We start from the raw sequence: 24,613 nt of genomic DNA on the forward strand, positions 1-24,613 counted from the left end.
GTTGGGGGGGAAGCTAAGTGGTCTTTATGGATCTGGATTTGGCTGATATCATTATTATCATCACTTTTGTTGTTGCTGGTGTCTTCTTGGTGTAGTGTGATGTAATGGTCGTAAGGGTTGAGGTTGAGTAGAGTAAGACTGTGTGTGTTTGATTTAAGGTGCAGGCTCTGTGTGTGTGTATGTAAATGTGTGTGAGAGTGTATGAGTGTGTGTCAGTTGGCTGGTCAGTTGGCTGCTCTGCTGTGGCTGTCCATCACCCTGATGCCAGACGGCTGTGACGCTGTGGTGACGAGGCGCTGCTGCTGTAGAGACCGGCTCGTGTTTCTGGGCGCCGACCTGCTCAGCCAACTCCATCCTCACCAATCTGTACCAATATATACCACTCAGTACATCTCAGGACCATTCAGTACCATTTACTAACGTTCAGTACCATTCAGTTCCACCCAGTACCTTTTACTACTACTCAGAGCCACACACTACCCCTCAGTACCTTCCAGTATCACTCAGTACTACCATTCAGTAACATTCAGTACTAATCTTAGCCTCTTATTACCACGTACTACCACCCATTAACTCCCAGTACCACCTATAGCCATAGAGTAAACTTGCTCAGTAAACTTGCTTATGTGGGTTCTATGAGTAACCTTTATCTGAAACTTCTGCACTAAAGGGTGCAGAGCTGAACTCGCTAATGTTCTTTTTTTTGTTGGTACTGGATTTTATTTCTGCTTCTGATCTTTCTTTGAACTTCATCCAGTAACGAGCTGTAGAGCATCATCCGGTGATCTGAGCTCATGTCTGTCCCGGCGTTCTGTCCTTTAGATCTGTGGAGAAGTTCTACACGTGTTTGGTTGGAGGCTGTTTACCCACTGAGACAGGAAGCTCGGGGGCGGGGTTTATGTCTCATGCTGTAAACAACTTATCTTACTTAAATTATTTGAACTTCAGAGTAAAGCTAACCTAACCAAAGATCTTTATCATTGTTAATATCCACTCTTATTAATGTGTGTGAAAACTAATAACTCAACACACTAATCAGACCCCTGTTCATATATCGAAGAGTCTAATTGGGTGCCTTCTGTCTTCTTCTTCACTCACAGGTGTTCTGTTTGGATTTGCCAAAACATCTGCCTGCAACCCACTGGAGAGAGCGAAACAGGGTGAAAGAGAGGAAGAGAAAGAGAGAGAGAAAAAGAGAGAGAGGAAAAAGACATCTGCTGAACCCATCAAGGCAGACCTATCACCAGGTGGTCTGTGGTTAATGGAGTTGCAGAAGGGGCCAGGGGACATCTCCAAGCCCACAGGCCTCCACAGTCCAGTGAAGAGATGATCATGAGCACTGTGGCTTGGCCTATAATTAGGCCGCAGTGTCCCACGCTGAGGAATGGATAGCCTCATCACTATGGCTAACAATTACCTTAACCATGGGGCGCCGGTAAAGGACTGGCATGGACTTCATTTTTTCTTTGGCCTGAAAACAGTAGAGTCAGCACTCGGAGTTGCTCTTCATTACTGTGAGCCTCAGCTACAGAAGAACCTTTCCTAGCTGTTTTGCTTTGGTTTGGGACCGATTTTTACTGTATTTGTTTTTGACTGTTTTGATTTAGACCTAATTTATGTGAGAAGACTTTCTCAAAGGTTTGTAAGTAACCATGGCAGCGACCTATCGCATCGTGGTCAGCAGTATTAACTGTTATAACAGTGTGGTGATCGACCGGCGTGTTCAGCACACGGTGCATTACTGTAACGGACCTTGTGGAGCTTTAAAACATGGATTTAACTGCATGGTTGCTCATCGCAGCACCTGCGCAGAACTTCTGGACGTACCTGTTTCCCGGCCTTACGCGGACCGGCCTATGAGCCTCCATGAGCCTGCCTCTAAAGCTCTAGAGAATGGCAGTTCAAGCCATTTTTGTGAGGACTACCACCAGGTCATCCCCAGGGTCAAGAAAGGATCAGCCATTCAAAGCTCGACAAGCTTAAAGGACATCACTGGTGAAGCAATCAATTTAGCCAGTGGGAAAACCAAGGAGTTTTCCTTTGAGAAGATCAAGTACTCCTCCAGCCATGTGACCTTCAGGAAGGGTCGAAAGGTCAGACCTGATTCGTTTAGCAGAAGGTCCACCGACCTTGATATCATCTACGGGCACTTTGCAGGAGGGAACGATGAGAACTGTCCTCCTTTTGGCCTTATGCAGAAGTCTGTGGCCGAAGAGCAAAAGCTCAGTCGCAGTACCTCTCTAGAGCAGAACCTGAACAGCAGCACGGCCACACTTTACCTCAACAGCCTCAGTGAGGAGAACCTCATCGCCCGAATATTGGAGAAGACCAAGGCGGACAGTGGCACATCAGGGGAAGACATAAAAGCGTGTCTGGACATTTTGCTCAAGTGTTCAGAGGACTTAAAGAAGTGCACAGACATCATAAAGCAGTGCATCAAAAGGAAGTCTATTGGTGGAGATGGAAATGAGGATTCTGCAAACCCAGAAGCCATCTATAAGAATGTGATGGCACGACTCTCCAGCTACCTCAAAAAGTTACCCCTGGAACTGGAGCTGGGTCAAGCTGGGAGGCAAGAACACAGTGATTTGTCTGAACTGGTCAGCACTCTCCATGGACTGCAGCAAAGTCCCTTTTCGCCAATTTTTGGCAATGAACAACCACCACGCTATGAGGATGTAGTTCAGTCTCCTCCGTTGACAAAACCCCAGACTAAATCTGGGGTATCCTCAACTTCTCAACCAGAAGCTCATGAAAGTTCCAGGGATCTTTCAGGGAGTTTAAAACCAGTCCAGGGTCTTTCTGCACCACTGTCATCCCACACATCTGCTAATGGTGGCATCCTGCCTTCCGTCTCCAGTCCGTCCACGTTTCATTCTGTCACTGCCAGCCGCCATGATCCCTTCTCTTCCACCAATTCACTATTGTCCAGTAGCACAGACAGCATCTGCAAAGACTCCATGGAAGCTCTCTATATCGAAGAGGATGCAGATGTTGGGAGGACTCTGGACAGGGCAGCAAGATCTGAGGGGAAACACACTGGTTTTGGTGTTTCAGAGTCCAGGCAGCATTCTAAAAGACTTGTACCCTTCTCAGATTCGGGCATAACTGTCACAGACAAACTAACAGACATCAGTAGAGATGGCACTGTGCACAAGCCCAGACCTGAGCCAGGTATTGGCCAACCATACAGCATGGAGTCAAGAATGTTCCCAAAACCAGCCCCACGAATCAGCCGAGAAGGGGAAGACGATATCGACAAACTACTGATGGACTTGGAGTGCCTCTCCCAGAACATGCAAAAGGAACCTCCACTTCCGCCCAAGTTAAGGCGAAAGAACGAATCTCTTCCGCAGACAAACTCATACCAAGGCCAGCACCAGACTCCTAGCTTAGGTACTAAAAGTCCACCAGTGGCCGAGAATGTTCCTGAACTCTCCTACGCCAAACCTGCGGACCACAGAACCGAGGAGGCAGGTGAAGAGGATGACGGGGCTCTGCTTTTACGGATTCTGGAGAGCATCGAGAGCTTTGCTCAGGAGCTGGTTGAGAGTGGTGCTGGATTGGGGACTCAGTCCAAAGAGCGTGAGGTCATGCGTCTACTTCAGGACACTCTGGCCACTGCTAAAACAGAAGCTCATCTGGAGCCCATTTCTGAGCCTGTACTTGAAAATACGTTAGTGCCTGTTAACGCAGCTTCATCACCAGCAGCTACACCTTCACCTGTGCCTGTTTCAGCGACCAGTTCGGTGACCAGTTCAGTGACCCCTGGAAGAGACACAGGCTCGACTATACTCATCCAGCAGACGCCTGAAATCATCAGGGTGAGTACTCAGATAATATAATAACCAAAAAATTAATGAGATGAGGTACATTTGTTCTGATTGCATGCGGAGTGCACTACCCAGGGCACAGGGGCTGCTCTTGGCTCTATTTAAGCAAACTTAGGTGTGTTGTCAACCATGCAGATTGATTTAGGGTATGTAAATGTGTCTTTTCTACTGTATCAACGGGAAAAAAAATAATCATGGGTGTGTTTTCGGTTATCAGCGTTCACTTGCCATTCCCTTCTAAGAGTTAGGTGTGTTATGACTTTGGCAGATTGCTATTTTAACAGCGCAGCACTGAACAACTGACTGTTGACTGCTGTCAGGGTTCTAATCAGTCAGTAGCGCACCTCTGTGTTCTATTGCGAAGATAGCAATACAACTTACTTCCAGACCACCACACCCATAATTGTAGATATATATAAAACATTTTACAGAATTAAAATCTTTACCCGTCCATCCTGTAGCAGTTGTTTGCTTGTGGTAAATGTGTGTCTCTTTGATGCAGAGAATTTGTTAGTTTCTTCCCTAAACACACTTGTGATCAGTGTGTAGGGAAAATGAGGATGAATGAATGGATGGATGGATGGATGGATGGATGATGGATGGATGAATGGATGGGTGCATGAGGTCTGTGGTTTCACAATCTCATTTAAGTAGATTGCTCTCAAGTGTAAATTAGATTTCTTATCTTTTGAGGCAGAGAATGGGAGTCTGCTCAGACGAGTTGCTGAGAGATCTGACTTCCCTTCGGAACCGAGAGCTGCATTATGCAGAACCTGCAGTTCTTTGAAGTCTTCTGACTGAAATCACTTGTTCTCTAAAGCCCATTTTTTCATCTACTGAATAAATCAGGCTGTTGTGTTTGTGTTGCTCAGACTGAATTGATTGTTTTAGTCTGTAAATCAGTCTAATAAACAACATTCTGATCAGATCTGTGTTCTGATCTGACCTGTGGAGGAGGAGGAAGGATGACTGATGGTATTCTGTGTGGGTAGAGATCATTTTCTGGTCATTGTGAAGAGGTGTTTGATGCCTTTTCGACAGGTATTGAAAAATCTATTATATTCGGTGCAATCGTCCGAATACAAGTCCCGCCCCTCCCCTCTGATACTCATGTCCTGTCTGTTCCCGCCTGTGAATCCGGATCTGGAGAGTTTGTAAAGCGACACCGGCCCGCTTGCTATCTAGGCCGCGCTATTTATGACGTTGCCATGAACCCTGTCAGGAGAGGAACTCCACTTTCCCCCCAGTCTGAACCTACAACATACTGCTGGTCAAATGTTTCAGGACATAGAATGTTAACTTTTTCTCAATGTGACTGACAATGGCAGATGTTTAGTTAGCATTTAGTAAACTAGCTGATTGCTAATGCTGAGTAAACTCATTTAACGTGATGCTTTAATAAAAAAAAAAAACATATGCAGTGACCAGAGCAGCTCAACACCATCTTTGAGCTTTAGGAGATTTGGGGTTGATGTAGGGTATTTAGCACATGTAAGTAAGCAAGAAGAACAGCTCAGTTTTAGTCTAGTTTGCTGGAAATAAATCAGTGAATCAGTGTTGACTAAAAATGGTAAATCCCTGGTTGTTTTTTTTACTTTCTGGACCTCGATTTGCCAAAGCAGTAGGACTGCAATGATTGTTGGATATAAAAATGTGTTAACTCCAAATTTCATTGTTGAGTAATCTTTATTTTGTAACTTGCACTACAGAAAGTTCTGGGGACAGAAACAACATTGCTTACTCACTCGGTTCACACTTACAACACAATAGAATACATTTTTTTAAACTAAATATCAGAACATTTACATATATAGGCATGTAAAGGCCATTTAAATGCCATTTCATGTTTAGCTGTTTCTATTCTTTTGAAGTGATAGAAAAATCTAGAAATAGGAGACATACCCACAGAAAGCAGAGATGGGAGGCAATGTCAGAAATAACGTTAACTAATAAACTAATCAGAAAAATAATCGACAGATTAGTCCACTACTAAAATAATCATTAGTTGCAGCCCTACTACGCATCATTAAACTCTGAACTGTCACTCAGAACTGTTACAACAGTATCTTGGTTATCTGTCATTGGTCACAAGCCTATTGGGGGTCTATGCCTTTAACACCTTTAGGCTCACTACAGTATCTGTCTTGCTATGGAGAGCAGCTGAGCCTGGGTCACAGAAATAGTAGGCAGAAATAATAGATAGTTGTTAAAGCATCAGTATGTATCATATTTTGTGTTATCAGATATTACGGAAACATGCTAAGTTTAAGGTCTAGCATCTCTTAACAGCAGACCTTCAACCAGTATGTTCTTTTTTGAATTATTCATTTTGGATCACAAATCTTTTTGTCTGTTTTAGCCTCTGATCCTGCCCACTGCCCCATTCTATTTCCCCAGTCCTAATTTTAACAATCCAGGTTGCCAGGTATTATATCCAATCGCAGGTAAATACACTGTGCTGCAGTCTTGGCATCTTTCTGAGAAGCTTCATGATCAGAGACAGAATAAAACACTTAGGAGGTAACCTAAAGCCCAGAATGACTTATGATAAGATGGATTCTAAGTCACTAATTTTCCCCTGAACATATAAACACATAGCGTTAGCTAAGGGTGGCTACACCTACACCTAGTAGGGATGGATACTTTAAATCATTTCAACATTCTTCTGATAAATGATCAAGGAGGTGATTATTTGAGATGGGTAAAGTAACCCAGACTAGTGCTGGTTAATGTCTTCATGCAACTACAAGATAATGTGAACTGCTATCAGTCACAGCAGAGGGACATCTGTTTACTACCGTCCACAGCTTTTGAGAATTAGTTTATATAGTATTATATAGTTTTTTTATATTGACCCAATTTAGCTCTGTGATGTGATTACACATTGTCTTTGTGGAATTTCCTGAGCTTGTCTATTTTCTTATGCTTGTTTGTGTAGATTCCTTGTCCAATATACTAGCACATGTGTTGGGTTGGAGGGGGTCACCAGTAATTACTTGGGTCTCTTATGTAGTTCTGCAGGTTCAGGTTCTATTGAACAATACAGCTTAACCTGGAGTGCTGGATAAGGTGTATTTGGAGAGTCTGGCCCACTAAATACACTCACCCTTCCAGTAATTATGTGGGGCAGTGCTGCTGGCATGGTTAAAACACACATACACACACACACACACACACACATAATGATTGGTAGACTTACACTCTAATCACATTTTCCTTGTTGGGGCCTGATTTTTGGTCCCCATACTGCAACAGGTCCCCACAAATACTGCGTAAACATGTTGTTGTCCCCACAGTGTGAAAAATACCAACAAATACTCACACACACAGAAAGAGAAAGAGAGAGAGAGAGAGAACGAGAGGGAGACAGAGAGAGGATTATAATAATATTATTTCAGGTTTTGGGTGTGGACAGACCTAAACGATACCAAATCGAGAGTAAAAGTTCTCTGTGTTCTGTTCATCATCTACAGACAAAAGTGTGTGTGTGTGTGCATGTGTGTGTGTGTGTGTGTGTGTGCCCCCCCACACAGTGTGGTATTTAGCTGAGAGACTGAGTGTCGCCGGGGGGAAAGCGGACCCTGCCCTCTCTGGGGGGTCGGGGCTAAGTTTGGGAAAAACGTCTCTCATCCTGATCTGTCCACCACAGAATGCTGGGGGCGGGGCCAAGTACATATCTGAGCCTGGACCTGGGCTGTTAATGCAGTCATACACACCACTGCCAATCACACAGATAAACACAGTGGGTGGGGAGGGGGCTGCTATTTAGAGCCCGTAGGTCTGAGCTTTAACAGTTCCTAAATCCTATTGGTCAGTCCTGTTCTGCTTTCTGTTCCTCTGTCTATTTCCCCAGCCCTGTTTCCCAGTCCTGTTCCTTAGCCTTGTCCTTCTTTCTAAACCTCAGTCCTGGTCCAGTTCCGTTTCTGTTCCTTAGCCCTGTTCCTTAACTTTGTTACCTAGACCTGTTCCTTAACCCTAGTTCTGTTTGTCTCTGCCTTGTTTCTGAACCCTGTTCCTTATCCCAGTTCCGGAGAAACATTTCTTAGCCCTGTTTCCCAGCCCTGTTCCCCAGGATAAGTTTTTAGCCCTGTACCCTAGCCCTGTTCCCCAGGATAATTTTTTAGCCCTGTTCCCTAGCCCTGTTCACCAGGATAAGTTCTTAGCCCTGTTCCCCAGGATAAGTTCTTAGCCTTGTTCCCCAGGATAATTTCTTAGACCTGTTCCATAGCCCTGCTCCCCAGGATAAGTTCTTAGCCCTGTTCCCTAGCCCTGTTCCCCAGGATAAGTTATTGTCCCTGTTCCATAGCCCTGTTCCCCAGGATAAGTTCTTATCCCTGTTCCATAGCCCTGTTCCCCAGGATAAGTTCTTATCCCTGTTCCATAGCCCTGTTCCCCAGGATAAGTTCTTATCCCTGTTCCATAGACCTGTTACACCATTCTTAGACCTGTTACACAGTTCTGTTCCCCAGGCCTTTCCCTCAGCCCTGTTTCTCAGTCCCGTTCTTCAGTCCTCATCCTTAGTCCTGTTTATTACTACTTTTCTTATGTCCTGTTTCTCAGCCCTTTCCCTTAGCTCTGTTCCAGGTCCTGTTTCTCTTTGCTGTTCCTCAGTCCTATTCCTCAGTTCTGTTCCTTAGTCATGTTCCCCAGCCCTTTTGTCCTGTCCTGTTCTCCAGTTCTGTTCCTCAGTTCCATTCCCCAGTCCTTTCCCTCAACCCTGTTCCCCTGACCAATTCTTTAGTCCCATTTCTCATCTCAGTTCTTTAGTTCCATTCCCTAGGCTGGTTATTCAGTTCTGTTCCTCAGTTCTGTTCCCCAGCCCTTTCCCTCAGTCCGTTTCCCCTGTTTCCATTCTTTAGTCCCATTTCTTAATCCCCTTTTCCAGCCCTGCTTCTCTTGCTTTTCCACAGACGTGTTCCACAGTCCTGTTTCCTTGTCATTTCACCCTTTCTGTTCCTCAACCTTGTTTCTCAGCACTGTCCTAAAGCCTGTTCCTTAGCACTGTTCCTTAGTCCTGTTCCCGTACCATTTTATATTAGTCATTAGTTTTATATTCCTGTTCCTCAGTTCTGTTCCCCAGCCCTTTCACTTAGCCCAGTTCCACATCCATTTTATCCAGTACTGTTCCCCATTCCAGTTCCACTGTACCATTTCTCAATCCCTTTCCTTAGTCTGTTATTCAGCCCTGTTCCCCAGTCCTATTCCTTCTGAGTGTGTGTGTATGTCGGTGTGTGTGTATCCCATGAGAAGTTCTATCAGAAATACTTTTGGGGCGAGACGACCTCCACTGCACCTGTCAGGAAGTGCAGTTAATGCCGGTGGTGACGGGGAAGCCCTGTTGGCTGAGCTGCCAAGACCATCAATCACCCCTCCTGTATCCAGACCAGCGAGTCAAGCACAGATTCATAGTCTGAGTCTGGTATAGCCCTGCCTCTGGTGGCTCCATGGCATTGATAACAGGGTTTTAAAGGTTCGGTACCTGAAGTTCTGCTGAACTGCCCCTAATGGGCCTGTAAGCAAGTCCCCCTGAAACCGTAAGAATGGGTTCAGATCATCACTGCAGTAAAATCAGATCAATTAGGTGTTCAGTGCTTAGTAACCATGACAACGCTGCTGCATTCAATTCCACACATACATCACAACCTCATTCACACTCAAACACAATCACGACACCATTTCCTCCTTTTACCAAAAACAGTTACTTTACCACACGCCCCAGTTTCTTTACAACACACCTGATACTTTGCCAAACACAAGTTGCTTTGCCAAACACCACAGTTTTTTTACCACACAAAATATGTCTCCATCTAACTTTTCCAAACACAACAGTTCTCCATCCTACTTTACAAACACCACATATCCCCATATTATTTTACCAAACATCACAGTTCCATATCCTACTTTACACCACAGATCTCTTTTCTACTTTACCAAACGCCACAATCCCCATCTTATTTAGTCAGTTAATGACATGTATATGTGAGGGTGAACAGGTGTGTTGAGGTGTACAGATGTGTGTAGGGAAGTCAGGTGTGTGGTTATGGCAGGTGGTTAGGTGCATTGGTGTGTGTGGGTGGACAAGTGTTTATGGTAGACAGGTATTTGAAGGTGAACAGATGTGTATGGTGGGCAGATGTGTATGTGGGTGGGCAGGTGAGTATAGTGGACAGGTGTTTGAAGGTGAACAGGTTTGTGAGGTTGGGCAGGTGTGTGTGTGAGTGAGCAGGTGTATAGGATGGACAGGTATTTGAAGGTGAACAGGTGTGTTTAGTAGGCAGGTGTGTATGGTGGGCAGGTGTGTTTAGGTAGACAGGTGTTTAAAGGTGAACAGGTGTGTGTGGGTGGGCAGGTGTGTTAGGTCGGCAGGTGTGTTTGGTGGACAGGTGTTTATGGTTGACAGGTATTTAAAGGTGAACAGGTGTGTGAGGGGGGAGGCAGGTATGTGAGAGGGTGGGCAAGTGTTTATGGTAGACAGGTATTTGAAGGTAAACAGGTGTGTGAGGTGAGCAGGTGTCTGTTGTGTAGGTGTGTTGAGTGGGCAGGTGTGTGTGGGTGGGCTGGTGTGTAGGCTGAACAGGTATTTGAAAGGTGAACAGGTGTGGATGGTGGGCAGATGTGTACAGGGAAGTCAGGTTTGTAAGGTGGGCAGGTGTCTGTTGTGCAGGTGTGTATGGTGGGCAGGTGTGTGTAGTGTGGAAAGGTATTTAAAGGTGAAAAGGTGTTTATGGAAGGCAGGTGTCTGTGAGAGTGGGCAGGTGTGTAGGGTGAGCAGGTGTATATAAGTGGTGCAGATTGGTGGTTATGGGCAGGTGTGTATGGAGCACAGTGTTCAGGTGTGTATAGTGGGTGAGTGTGTATGGCAGGTGTACAGTGTGAGGGGTCAGAACTGTGTTTCAGAGCTGAAGCTTTGGTGTAGATTTGGTGTAGGACCTGTAGTTGAGCCAGATCTTTAAGCTTAAAGAGCTTTAAGCTTCATGCGCAGATCCTGGCATGTGTAGAAGACAGAGGTGAAGCAACTAATCAGGAAAATCCTGGCTGCGATGGAAAGGATGGAGGGAAAAGTGGATGACAAGCTTCTCTGGAGGTTCTCAGTGAAATACTGCAGTCCTGCAGCACCACCTGCTGGTGGAGATATGTTACTGCTACTCCAGAACAGGTTTACAATCTGTGGCCTATTTCTGCCACGTTTATACAAAGATAAACTTTGTATAACACACACACACACAAAGCCACATAGACACACACATTTAAAGAAGACAGATAAAGAAATAGGGGCATTCGAGGCAGATAGGGAAGTAGGCAGAGTAGGGGCATTAGAGGCAGATAGGGAAGTAGGCAGAGTAGGGGCATTACAGGCAGATAGGGAAGAAGGCAGAGTAGGGGCATTCGAGGCAGATAGGGAAGAAGGCTGACTAGGGGCATTCGAGGCAGATAGGGAAGTAGGCAGAGTAGGGGCATTACAGGCAGATATGGAAGAAGGCAGAGTAGGGACATTAGAGGCAGATAGGGAAGTAGGCAGAGTAGGGGCATTACAGGCAGATAGGGAAGAAGGCAGAGTAGGGGCATTACAGGCAGATATGGAAGAAGGCAGAGTAGGGGCATTAGAGGCAGATAGGGAAGTAGGCAGAGTAGGGGCATTAGAGGCAGATAGGGAAGAAGGCAGAGTAGGGGCATTACAGGCAGATAGGGAAGAAGGCAGAGTAGGGGCATTACAGGCAGATAGGGAAGAAGGCAGAGTAGGGGCATTAGAGGCAGATAGGAAAGTAGGCAGAGTAGGGGAATTAGAGGCAGATAGGGAAGTAGGCAGAGTAGGGGAATTAGAGGCAGATAGGGAAGTAGGCAGAGTAGGGGCATTAGAGGCAGATAGGGAAGAAGGCAGAGTAGGGGCATTAGAGGCAGAAGGAGCAGCAGAAGCAGTTGAAGCAGAACAGAAGATGGGGCAGTAGAGGCAAATAGGGAGGTTAGGGCAGTAGAGGCAGATAGGGAAGTAGGGGAGTTAGAGGCAAATAGAGAAGTTAAGGCAGTAGAGATATATAGGGATGTAGGGGGAGATGAAGCAGTAAGGGAAGTGTGGCAACAGAAGCAGGTGAGGAAGTAGACAGAGTAGGGGCATTAGAGGCAGTTAGGGAAGTAGAAGCATAAGAGGCAGATAGGGAGTTAGGGGCAACAGAGACAGATGGGGATGAAGGGGACATAGAGGCAAGTTGGGAAGTACGGGCAGCAAGGGCAGATAGGGATGTGGGGCCGTAGAGGCAAATTAGGAAGTAGGGACAGTAAGGGCAATATTGGAACTAGTTGAAGCAGATACAGGCAGGATAGTAGGGGCAGTAGAGTGAGATATAGAGATTAAGGCAGTGGGGGTAGTTGAGGTATATATGGAAATGAGCCAGTAGCTAAAGTAGTTAGTAGAGACAGTAGGTGCAGTAGTAATTGGTAGTAGTTGGGGACAGTAGAGGCAGATAAAGGAATAGAGAAAGAAGGGGCAGTAGAGGCTGATAGTGAAGTTGAGGCAGTAGGGTCAGTAGAGATACTAGAGGCAGTAGAGACAGTGAGTACTCTCCGGACGACAGGCATCCTGAAATGCTTCTGTTATTCCAGGTGAAGGGTTATGGGTTGTTGCCATCGTGATGGCATTTGGAATTTCTATTTTCAAGCTGTCAAACTGAGAGCTGTGTTTGGAAGTGTGTGTGTGTGTGTGTGTGTGTGTGTGTGTGTGCTTGAGAAGTCTGCCTGGTACCTGAATCAGAAATAAACAGCAAATTAGAAGCTTAATCTGTTGGAATCACTTTACACAGTGTGTGAGAGAGAGAGAGAGAGAGAGAGAGATATGATTCCCAGTTGAAACCGCACCTCTAACAGAACCACACCTCTAACAGAACCACACCTCTAAAAGAACCACACCTCAAAGAGAACTACACCTCTAATAGAACTACACCTCTAACAGAACCACATCTCTATCAGAACTACACCTCTAACAGAACCAGACCTCTAACAGAACCACACCTCTAACAGAACTACACCTCTAATAGAACTACACCTCTAACAGAACCACACCTCTAACAGAACCACACCTCTAACAGAACTACACCTCTAATAGAACCACACCTCTAACAGAACCACACCTCTAACAGAACTACACCTCTAACAGAACCATACCTCTAACAGAACCATACCTCTAACAGAACCATACCTCTAACAGAACCAGACCTCTAACAGAACTACACCTCTAACAGAACCAGACCTCTAACAGAACTACACCTCTAATAGAACCACACCTCTAACAGAACTACACCTCTAACAGAACCACACCTCTAACAGAACCACACCTCTAACAGAACTACACCTCTATCAGAACCACACCTCTAACAGAACTACACCTCTAACAGAACCACACCTCTATCAGAACTACACCTCTAACAGAACCACACCTCTAACAGAACTACACCTCTAACAGAACTACACCTCTAACAGAACCACACCTCTAACAGAACTACACCTCTAACAGAACCACACCTCTAACAGAACTACACCTCTAACAGAACTACACCTCTAACAGAACCACACCTCTAACAGAACCACACCTCTAACAGAACTACACCTCTAACAGAACCACACCTCTAATAGAACCACACCTTTAACAGAACCACACCTCTAACAGAACCACACCTCTAACAGAACCACACCTCTAATAGAACCACACCTCTAACAGAACCACACCTCTAACAGAACCACACCTCTAACAGAACCACACCTCTAACAGAACCACACCTCTAACAGAACCACACCACTGACAGAACTACACCTCTAACAGAACCAGACCTCTAACAGAACCACACACACAGATTTTTTTATTTTCAACCCCAGAAACATCACAAGCACTTTTGCTCAAATCACAAAGGTTCTGCTCTTCTGTGGTTCATCTAAACCCCTCTTGGTCTCTGGCCCTCCCCACACGTATGTAAAGATTGTGAAACAGCCATGTTAAATATTGACATGAATGTGAATGAGTCTAGAAGTCTTGAGATTTTTGGCAGGGGCCACATGGTGTCAGGAACCTGAGAGGTGAACTGCAAGTTCCCTCTCCCTCTTAAGTTACTGAAATGGGTTTCCACAGTGCTGTTCTGGAGCCCTCGTGTCCACTGCGTTGCTCTATGAGACAAAAAAAAAAACTCACTAACTCCACCCTCACTAGGGTCATCACTCAGAGTAATAACCCTAAAGGTAGAGATATACTTGCTGTTAACTACGCGTTCGCTTACGCAACATCGCTGCTTGGGCTATCCTGCGTCTGTTTGGAGCGTAAATCCCGAGCCCTTTCTACATTCTGCCCTCTAGTGGAAGCCTCCAGGTACAAGCGTTGCACATAGACTAGTATGTTCTGAGTCACAGCAAGTAGGATTCTACCCTAAAGCTCTTATGAACTCCCCTAATGAACCTCAGCTTACTGCAGCACTGTAGACTAAGATCACTAAGGTCCCAACAGTCAGTCCGTTCAGGTTGGGCTAATCAGTAATAGAAGAAAATATTTTTTTTGTTTGGGCCCAGATCTTTCAGGGCACTGTGCTGTTGGTCTTAACCAGGAGAACCATTCATGAGCAGCAGCTCTAAACTCACCTGGTGTCTGGAGAACTGCAAATAAAAAAAGAATACAACATAAAAAGCATAAGAAACTATGATTGTGAGAGCTCAGGTTCGAATCCCGCTCATGCAGCTTGCCATTGGCTGCCGAAGCCCCAAGAGAACACAGTTGGCCTTTCTCGTTCTTTCAGGATACGTTCACGTGAAAAGCCACATTGCTCAAATCCGATTTTTTTGCCCAGATCTTGCCCAGATTTGGCTATCTTGAAGGTTCACATTCACTGTAAATGTAAGTGATGTATCTGTATCTGTGTGTAATGTGAACACAGAATCTGTCCCTGAAACACTGCCTCACATGCTGCACATTGATACCTGTATAAACTAAATCTTCTTCTTTACTAACAACAAAAACCCTCATATTAGAGAGACGAGAGACTCGTAGCTTTATAAAGGGAAATGGATGAGTTAGCAGCTCATATGTGGAGCATCTTTTGCTGGAGTGGAGAGTAAACAGGAAACAGCTGCTCTGAAGTTCATGCTAATGTCGTGGAGAAGAAAAAAGGCCAGGCGGTTTGCTTTTGCTGTTTTTACAGCTATAGCAAATCCCGATTTGACTGTTCACATTCATGTCGCATGTCCGTGGATCGGATATGTATCCAATTAGGACCACATATGAAAGTGGCTCAGATCTGATTTAAGTATCTAATTGTGACCAAACTGCATGATGAGGATTGCAGCAATCCAGGGTGTATTCATTGTTTTTAAACAGATATACAGCTATATCCCCCTCTACCCCATCCTACTTTTTTATTCTATTATCGACGCTTTTTCAATGTGTTTTTCATAAAAACTCATTTCACAAGAATGATGGAACACAGGAACACCTCTGGGGGATTGATTGGCAGCGTTTGTTTAATCACACATTCCCTCACTGCTGTGGTGTGTGTTTGTGTACTGGTGTGTGTGTGTGTGGTGTGGAGGCTCTAATATCACTCCGAGTCGCACTTGCCGGAGTATAAATCAGGGTGGTGTCTGAAGGCTGGAGCTGCCGTGGGATTGGGGAGCTCTGCAGGGTTTCTCAGGTTTGCTGGAGCTCTGAGTTGACCTCTGATCTTACGAGCACCCAGTTCTCTGACCTGCTGTTATTAAACGATAGCAGCAGAGGTGTGTGTATGGGGTGGGGGGGGTTGTTGGGGGTAGAAGTGTGTGGTGGGGTTTGGGAGGGCAGGATGGGGAGGTGGGACAGGGCTGATGGCATTCTGAACCTCCGCTAGTGAGCCGCTCTATAAGGGGCTGGAATGAAAACATTGTTATTCCTGCAAACAGAACGGATTCAGCTGCGTTCAGACACCTTTCAACAATCTCGCTTCCTGTTAGAGATGCTTGTGTTACACTCGCTCGCTTTTATTTTATTCAAATTATTATATTACATTGAAAGTTTCAGTATTTGTATAACTTTAGCATAATAATAATTATTCGCTGGTACAGTGACTATAATAATTTGTAAGCAGTTTTAAGGTAATGGGTCAGGGTGGATGTTGAGATGGTTTGAGGTGAATGGTGAGGTGGCTTACGGTGGATGTTGAAGTTGTTAATGGTGGATATTGAGGTGGAGCAAGTGGATGATAAGGTAGTTCATGGTGGATGTTGAAATTTAACAAAGTGGATGTTGAGGTGGTTCACAGTGGATGTTAAGGTGGTTAAAAGTGGATGTTGAGGTGGTTCATGGTGGATGCTGATGTGACTTATGGTGGATCTTGAAGTGATACATTGTGGATGTTGAGGTGATTCATGGTGGAAGTTAATGTGGTTTATAGTGGTTGTTGAGGTGGTTCACAGTGGATGTTGAGGTGGAAAATAAAAGTTGAGAGGTGGTTCATGGTGGATGCTGAGGTGGCTTATTTTGGATTGTGATGTGACCAGTGGTGGATGTTAAGGTGACTCATAGTGGGAGTTGAGAGGTTGTTCATGGTGGATGTTGAGGTGGCTCATGGTGGATTCTGAGGTGGCTCATAGCGGATGCTGAGGTGGCTCAGGTTGGATCGTGAAGTGATAAATGGTGGACATTGAGGCGGTTTATAGTGGTTGTTGAGGTGGATAATAGGAGGAGTTGAGGGCTGGTTCATGGTGGGTGTTGAGGTGGAGCAAAGTTTGTTGACAGTGGTTAACAGTAAACGTTGATGGAAGACATTGAGGTAGCTTATGGTGGATATTGAGGTGAAGCAAAGTGGATGTTGAGGTGGCTCATAGTGGGTGTTGAGAGGTCATTTATGGTGGATTTTGGGGTGGCTCATGGTGGATGCTTAGGTGGCTCATGGTGGATCGTGAAGTGATAAATGGTGGATGTTAAGGTGGTTCATGGTGGACATTAAGTCAGTTTATAGTGGTTGTTGAGGTGGATACTAGTAGGAGGTGAGAGCTGGTTCATGGTGAGTGTTGAGGGGGAGCAAAGTGCATGTTAAGGTGGTTGACAGTGAACGTTGAGGTGGTTCATGGTGGACATTGAGGCAGGTTATATCAGTTGTTGGTGGGTTATGGTAGAGATTGGGGTAATTTATAGTGGATCATCTGATCAATAATTGTGAAACAGAATCGAACCCCAGGAGAGTATAAACCTGTTAAACAGAATCTTTGCATGGTTAACTCAGTTTCAGTGTTTAGGAAAACTCAAATTCAGATAAAATTCCAATTTCTGTTTCTTTCCACTTCTACGATACTCTTACAGAGGCTGTGATGCACCTTTGATTGATAATGTAATGAAACAATTGTAAATTATGGGATGAATGATCAGTATTTGAGTAGATGGATCCTGCTGGCTGTTCTCTGGAACTTGAGCCACGTTTGCATTTTTGGATAAGTATGTCTGAGCTGGCTGAGGGGCTTTGGCTCAGCAGACTGCGAGATGAGACGGAAACAGGTGTGTGTGTGTGTGTGTGTGTGTAGGCGTCTGAGTCCGTGCTAGAGCACACTCTGCGGTGGCTGCAGCTCCAGAGACGCCGCTGTTACGGCACGTCCCAGAACATGTATTAACTGTCTTCTCCTCATTGGGTTTCCCGCTGCTGACGACATTGCTGCTCTCAGCGAATGCCCTCACACCTACCGGCGACAAGCCCCATCTGCCCACCTGCCAATCTGTCCGTCTGCCCATCTGCCCATCTACCTCTCCACACCTTCCTCTGCACCTGCTGACTGTTCCATAACACTCCACAGTGCTAGTTTATGAGTTTTTATAGTTAGAAAGTTTGACGCTCGAGGTACGAGGCTAATGTTGCTAACAGGTAATGAGGCTTATACCTCAACGATTACCTCTGGAGATATGAGGCTAATGTAGCTAACAAGTAATGGAAGTGATAGCATTGAAGCTACAAGGCTAATGTTAAACTAGCAAGCAATGAAGGTTTGTACCATACTGATTTAGAGCTGGAGCTACAAGGCTAATGTTACTAATAAGCAACAGAAGTATATACAATACTGATTTAGCACTGAAGCTACGAGGCTAGTGTAGCTAACAAGTAATAGAACTTTTAGCACTGAAGCTATGAGGCTAATGTAGAAGATTAGCTATGTAATGAGTCCTGATCTCAAAGTTCTCAGTGAGGGAATGGGTTTAGAGCTCAGAGTTGCTTCAGATCTTACTTATGTAATGATCTCTGATCTTGGTCTTAAACTGGTTTAGATCTTGGTGTTGGTGTAGATCTTTCTGATGGAATGGGTTTAGATCTTGGTGATGGAATGTGGTCAAATCCCATAGATGGAATAGGTTCCAATCTTAACGTGGGTTCAGGTCTTGGTGATGGAATGGGGTCAAATCCCGTTGATGGAATGGGTTCAAATCTAAGTCATAGAATGGGTCGATCTTGAAGTGGGTTCAGATCTTGGTGATGAAATCGGTTTAGATCTTAGAGATTGGGTAAGTGTAGATATTGGTGATGAAATGGATTCAGATCATGGAATGGTTTCAGAGCTGATGGAATGGGGTCAGATCCAGTAGAGAACCGAGTTCAAATCTAAGTGATTGAATGGTTCAGATCTTCATCTGGTTATGAAGTGAGTTCAGATCTTGGTGATGACTCCGTGACCTGAAATATTCTGGGCTGGTTTCTTGTTGAGTAAATGGGTGTATCATTTGAGAAGTAAGAGTGATGGTCCGGTGAGGATTTGGAGGGGGTGTTTTGATAATCTCTGCGGTTTTGAAGAATCCATACAGGCAAGGTGACTTCATGGTGGTGATATTGTTCCTCAGTGAGGGGCACTGAACGCTGGCTGGCTTGGCGGCTGCTTGGCTCTCTGCTGAGGAGATCCGATTACCTAAACATACTCCAGCCTCCGGATTGTGGTCTTCCTCATACAAAGCGTGCTTGATCTTCCTGTAATAACTCACGTGCCATGCTGACTTTGACCGGGTTGCTGGCAGGCTCGATTTCTACAGGCAAGCATGGAGAGCAGTTCCAGTTCAGTATGGCAGCGTTGATGAGAGCACTGGATTATTGATTACGGGGTTCTGGGTTTGATACTTGGGTCCAGTGCACTGCCACTGTTGGGTGCTCCCTTCTCCATCGGTCACCGTAGTTTCTAAGCTAGGAATTGGAAAGGCACAGATTTGTTTGTATTGTATAAGAGTTTATATAAGTATTTTATATTTAGTGTACAGTACTGGGCTGTACTAAGCTTTTTCCCACCATTTCACAGTGGGTTCAAGTCAGTTGAAGTTTTATATTTGGATAAAGTGTTGATATTAATTTGATTGTTGACCTGATCTACTGTTGTCTCTTCCTGACGAAATCAAGAAATTCCCTTAGAGAGTCGCCTGAAAGTTCACAGACTTGCTGAGCAGGTCATAGTCTTTCTTTTTTGAAAATTTCCTAGAGACCCGTGAAATGAGAGAAATTGCACATCTTGCCATTTCAGAATGTAATAAAGATCTGGGGGCAGCTGGGAAATTCTTATCTATTAATATCTTAATCAACAGATTAAGCAACAGATGGTATACCAGTTTAAAAGTTAATACAGCTTTCTGAGGCTAAAATTGGAATGTAGAGTTGGCAGTCTTATTTAAGGTCCATTTAAAATAATCTCAGGATGCCTACTTGGAGTAAAAGACCTTAATTAGGTATATCTCTTAAGATTTGTACCATTTGTGACTACTCTGCTTTGCAGAACAGGATTCCGCCTGAATTGCCAGAATGTTCAGACTGTAGATACTGTAACTCTGTAGAATTTCTATACGTCTGGATTTGGATCGATTGATCAATCATTCAATCAATCAGTCAATCAATCAATCAATCAATCAACCAGTCGTGAATGTTCATTACACGAGCTTATGGTTGGATCTGTCGGTTCTCCTATGGACGGTAATCAGAACTGGTCCGGCTAATGGCATTAGCAGCAGTCGAAGATGCCCTCGGCCCTGCCCATCCTGAAATCTTGATGTGTTTGATATTCATCTAACAGCTGCCGGAGACAGGGCAGGGAATTGTGGGATAGCTATGTGCAGCTGAAATGTCAGGAGGCCTCCTGTACACAGAGTTATTTATAAGACTGAAAGGAAAGGGGAGAAGAGCTACAGGCTGGAGGTGGGGGGGCTCAGTTATGCAAAAACATTAAAGTTCCTCTGTTTGTATTATTACTTTGTGGTGGCATGAAAAGCCCAGCAGGTCTTGGTCTTCTCTGACGGCTTTATTAAAGCACGGCTTTGATTCATCTCTAAGCGATAATAATTGAGAACATGAGCTGTTCAGGTTTTGTCTTGTAAATTCACATTAGTGGACACAAGAGGTCACTGTAGATGCAATGTTTTAAGTGCATAGGAAAAGAAAGTCTCTTGATCAGTACGTGGCAAACAGCCATGACTTCCGTTATCCCAAATTACTGAGAAGGCATAAGTCCTTTCCTCTGTCTTAGAAAGTCACACTTTATTGGTTGGTCTGACTGGTCAGCATGGCAGAGTGTCATTTTGATATTGCAGTATATCAAAATTAGATGCTGGTGGCACCATTGGAGAACAGCTTAAGAGCCAGGACACATTCTACCCCTTATTCCTAAGACTACCAGACTACCTAAGGCAACATTTGAACCCTACAGCTTCTGAGTGATTCTGTTCTTGGAGTGGTTTCTCTTTTTCAGGGTTATTGTTTCCCAGTCCCTCTTGTAGTACTGATATGTTTTATTACCTTTATTATGAAGGTTTATTTCCTTTATTATTATTTTGCTGATTAATTGGTTGAGGGTTCTTCACAAAACTTGAAAGGTTTAAGTTACAGTGAAGTCCACTGAGGACTGCAACTTCCAGAAAGGTTGGTGCCGTCTTGGAAATGATGCATTCCAATCCAAGGGAAGAGAGAGAAAAGTCTTGCAGGCTTCTTCCCTGTCCAGTCCTAAAGTGTACCCTATGAACTTGCTGAAGCCGGATCCCAGTATCTAAGCTATCGCTGGTCTCTCTCTGCACGCTGTGCGTAAACAAAGTCATGATCGACAGCAGCTTGCACTTGCCGACTAACTTTAGCTCCTATGGCCAGAGAGGGGTGGGGGTTGCTTTCCCATAATGCATCTTTGCTGATCCACGCACGGAGGCACAAACGGACATCTGACACAGCTGACCCCCTCAATCCCCAACCAAGCCCACCCCTGTGCTCAGCCCTTTGCTTGTCAGGACACGGCAGGCAGAGATCGGGACTTGTCTGGAAGGCAAACCCCCGCGAGGGTCATGTTTCGCGGAGCTGGGAGCGACTGGCTATGGACTAGTTGAGTTGCGAACTGCGATTTTATGTTTTGCGAAGGGAAGGCAGGAGCCTGAAGGCCTGGCACTGGTGCTGCAATGCTCTTGAGCTCCAGATGCCCTGGTAGCAGCTGCATTTCCGGGAAGCCCTCTAAACTCCAAGACCCGTCAACCGGTGGGAAGCCCTGGGCAGCACCTTGCGAGTGAGAGTTTTAAAAGGTGGTGTGAGTGTGTGTGTGTGATTGTGTGTGTGTGCTGTGTGGAGAGGAGACTGAAGGACAAGACTGAAGGAAAAAATTGAGGAAAAAGTAGAGGGTGACCTGCGAAAATCTAAGCGGAAGTCACCAAGGACATCTGGAGTAATCTCACCAATTTGACTCTTGGTGTTTGGTTTATCTCTCTGGACACCGCAACCATGATGATAAAGGAGGCCTCACTCAGGGAGGACCCTGACCTGCGTGGAGAGCTGGCTTTTTTGGCTCGGGGCTGCGACTTTGTCCTTCCGTCACGGTTCAAGAAGAGGCTGAAGTCTTTCCAGCAAGCGCAGGTTAGTAGGCAGGGGCCTGAAAAAGTTCTGCAAAAGACTGCTGCGGCTAACTCGCACATGCCAGGGAAGACAAACTATTCTCAGGCAGATACCAACAAGTCTATTAATAGTGCTGCTGGGGGTTGGGGTGGCAAAGGGCTTCAGGAATACAGTGTCCGAGAGAATGTTGCGTACAGGAGCTTTGGGCAGAAAGGAGGGGTGGGCAAGCCCCCAGCAACAGCTGTTGTGTTCAATACATACAGTACACCGGCCTGGTCTGTGTCTTCAGCCTGAACTTTTACCACTTTTAGCTTCTAGAAGTGACTAACCTTTAGACAAGTTGGTCCACGACAACCCAGCAGACAACCCAGAGATCTCACCCTTGCATTTCCCATAGTGAATTGTAATCTATTAGAATGCTCTCTAATGAAAAGCGTTTTAAAAGAAAATCATCTACGTTTAAAACATCCATGTTGGTGATTTTTGTAGTCAATGTTTTAGTTAACCCAGTGCGGCTGATCCAAATACAGTCAGAACTTTTCTTACAATTTCTAAAGCACAAAAAAGAAAGTAAGTAAAAAAGAAATGTGTGTCTTGTAGATGTGGTATTTCTTTGTTGATATATTGTAATAATGCTTCTTGGCAATAAATTTTATACTGTTGGAAAGTTGTAAGAAACATGCATTTGTGGGATGAACAGCAGAGCTGAGTATGTGGGTTGTGCCAATGAAAAATTTGCCAAATCTCCTCTGCCATTGCCAAACAGCTTGATCTGCCATTGACTTGTTTGGTGTTCAACAGTCTTCTTAGGGTTTTTCTCTTCTTGGAAAGCTCACTTCTTGGCCTGTCTCTGACATCCGCCATTATATGAAACTTGGCCTTCCATTTGAAGATTGATTCCAGTATCCAGATTGGATTGGTTTTGCAGAACACCAGCTTGAAGCTGCCCTATCATACAGGCTCTGTTCAGCTCAGTCAAATGTGGCATGATGCCGATTCTTAAAGCTCTTTAAGAATACCTACTGACCACTGCAGCCCATTTGGCTTGTGATAACAAGTGCTGCCAATCAGGTACCAACCAGGCACTTGATTGTCAAGACCTAGGGCAGGGGTCGGCAAGAAACAGCATGAAACATTTGGCCCGTGAGGTTGTTTGAGCTATATTAAACGATAAATAAAAAAAATAAATAAAATGCTTGTTTGGTGAGCTTTTGTTTACATTCCTCCCCTGTCTCTCTCTGTTGCGCTCGGTGTGACTTTAGTTTCCACCCGTTCTAGTTTTTCCTCCCGTTCTCGAGCTCCCTATCTCCTTATAAGGCCGCTTTTTCCCGGCTGTGTCCCAGTTCACTAGCCAGGGCAGCGGTAGTGTATTGGACCATGACCCTGACAACACGGGTTTGATCCCGCGTGAGCAGCGGTGTGTTTATATATTAATTTATTTTTTTTTCCTTTTCTTCTTGGGTTTACCTGCTTTAAGATCAACTGTTCTGCAATTGGGTTCAACAACCCTCTGGGCTGGAGAGCTACTAGTCTGTAGCGCTCCATCCCATTACACTTCATCTATTTCCCTAAACAGATTTTTTTTAATTGCCGACCCCTGGCTTAGGGTTACCAGAAGCTCAAAACAAGTGTCAATAGCATCAGCAAAAATAATTAAGCTGTTTGGCAATGGCAAAGAAGATTTGGCCAATTTTGCTCATCTTACAATGCATGTTCATGTTATTTCCAAGAAGCAAGGTTCTGAATTTTTCTCCAGGCTGGAAACAAACACATTGTACAGAGTGTGATCAGTGCAACACACCTGCCTCGGGCATTCAACTTAGCAGACATTTAACCTTCAGCAGGGTGTTGCAAGGGTCCTTTGAGAGAAGGCATGGCGAGAGCAGACATCAGCTGTGAAAGACTCGGAGTGTCCGGAGTGTAAATTAGACTGTATGCATGCCATGCTTTGAGACAAAAACAGCACACTGCACCACCCCCTGCTCAACACTGCCGGTGACCTGGAGCTGGAGAACAGTGGTCCATTAAATCTAATGTGTAACCTGGATTTGTTAGAAAAGGCTTGGTCAGTAACGCCAGCACAGCAATATTGATATTAAACCATATTTTAGATCATATATTAGGCTTAAATCTGAATTTATGACCCATAGATTTATTGATTTACTGGACAACTATGAATTAGTGAAAACTCAACAGCAGATTCCCACACCTGGAAGTTCATGGTATTGAAACTGCGGATAGTCATTTGTGCAAATGAGTCTTTCATTTGCATCATTATCGATATGTGAGCTTCTTGATTGGACTCTGTTTATGTTACATTTTGTTGAGTCACTGCTTCCAGATGATTAAGTGAACAACAGAGTTGGTGGAGATGATTCAGACGCATCAAGCATGGAAAAGTAATTGCAATGTTCTAAACCCATAGTTGTTCACTGTCCCAATAAAACAAATTCACTACCATTATTTCTCCATATCTGCTGTCCTGAAGACAGCGCCGGACTCCTGAAGTGGGTGATGTTATGCTGTGTTAGTCTGCAATTCTTGCCTTTATTTTAGGAGGAATGCTAAAACCACAGTATTTAAAGAGGATAAGTTGCCAAACTGGGCAAATTGTAAAGAAATCAATGGAAAGAAACCTAATTCTCTTTGTGTACGTAAGTTTGTAGACGCCAGTGTTCCACAGAGTTCCACCTAGATTGCAAAGTTATTCAGAGTTCCACAGAGAACCGCATACTTCCTCCATGTTCCTCAAAGTTCTGCAGAGTTCCTTGAGGTTCTGCAGCATTTCACTGAGTTCCATGTAGTTCCATCTAATTTTACAGAGTTCCACAAAGACCCACCTAGTTCCACAGAGTTCTGAATAGTTCCACCTTTTTGCTTCTGTGTTTCTCAAAGTTATGCAGAGTTCCACAGAGACTCACAGAATACCACAAAGTTCCTCTGTGTTCCTCCAAGTTGTCC

At 44.8% G+C, this 24,613-nt stretch overlaps 1 protein-coding gene and 1 long non-coding RNA gene across 4 annotated transcripts in view; one reads left to right on the forward strand and one right to left on the reverse strand.

The window, feature by feature from the left end:
* ppp2r3a (protein phosphatase 2, regulatory subunit B'', alpha) overlaps positions 1–24,613 on the forward strand; it is a 73,496-nt gene that overhangs the window by 28,066 nt on the left and 20,817 nt on the right. For 2 of the 3 annotated variants that reach the window (XM_022676398.2, XM_049466865.1), the window contains one exon: positions 1,101–3,824. In XM_022676398.2, the coding sequence (XP_022532119.2) occupies positions 1,653–3,824 (2,172 nt within the window). In that variant the 5' untranslated portion in view covers positions 1,101–1,652. Of the gene's footprint in view, positions 1–1,100; positions 3,825–20,966; positions 21,674–24,613 lie in introns of those variants that run through there. The other variant, XM_022680882.2, reaches the window with a different exon arrangement.
* On the reverse strand, positions 12,612–13,714 carry LOC125782555 (uncharacterized). The gene is made up of 3 exons (XR_007425262.1): positions 13,636–13,714; positions 13,109–13,295; positions 12,612–12,887 (listed from the first exon to the last, which is right to left on the reverse strand). It is a non-coding gene; the product is annotated as an uncharacterized LOC125782555 (long non-coding RNA).

The sequence above is a fragment of the Astyanax mexicanus genome, chromosome 18 (genome assembly GCF_023375975.1).
Source record: "Astyanax mexicanus isolate ESR-SI-001 chromosome 18, AstMex3_surface, whole genome shotgun sequence".
Lineage (NCBI taxonomy): Eukaryota > Metazoa > Chordata > Actinopteri > Characiformes > Acestrorhamphidae > Astyanax > Astyanax mexicanus.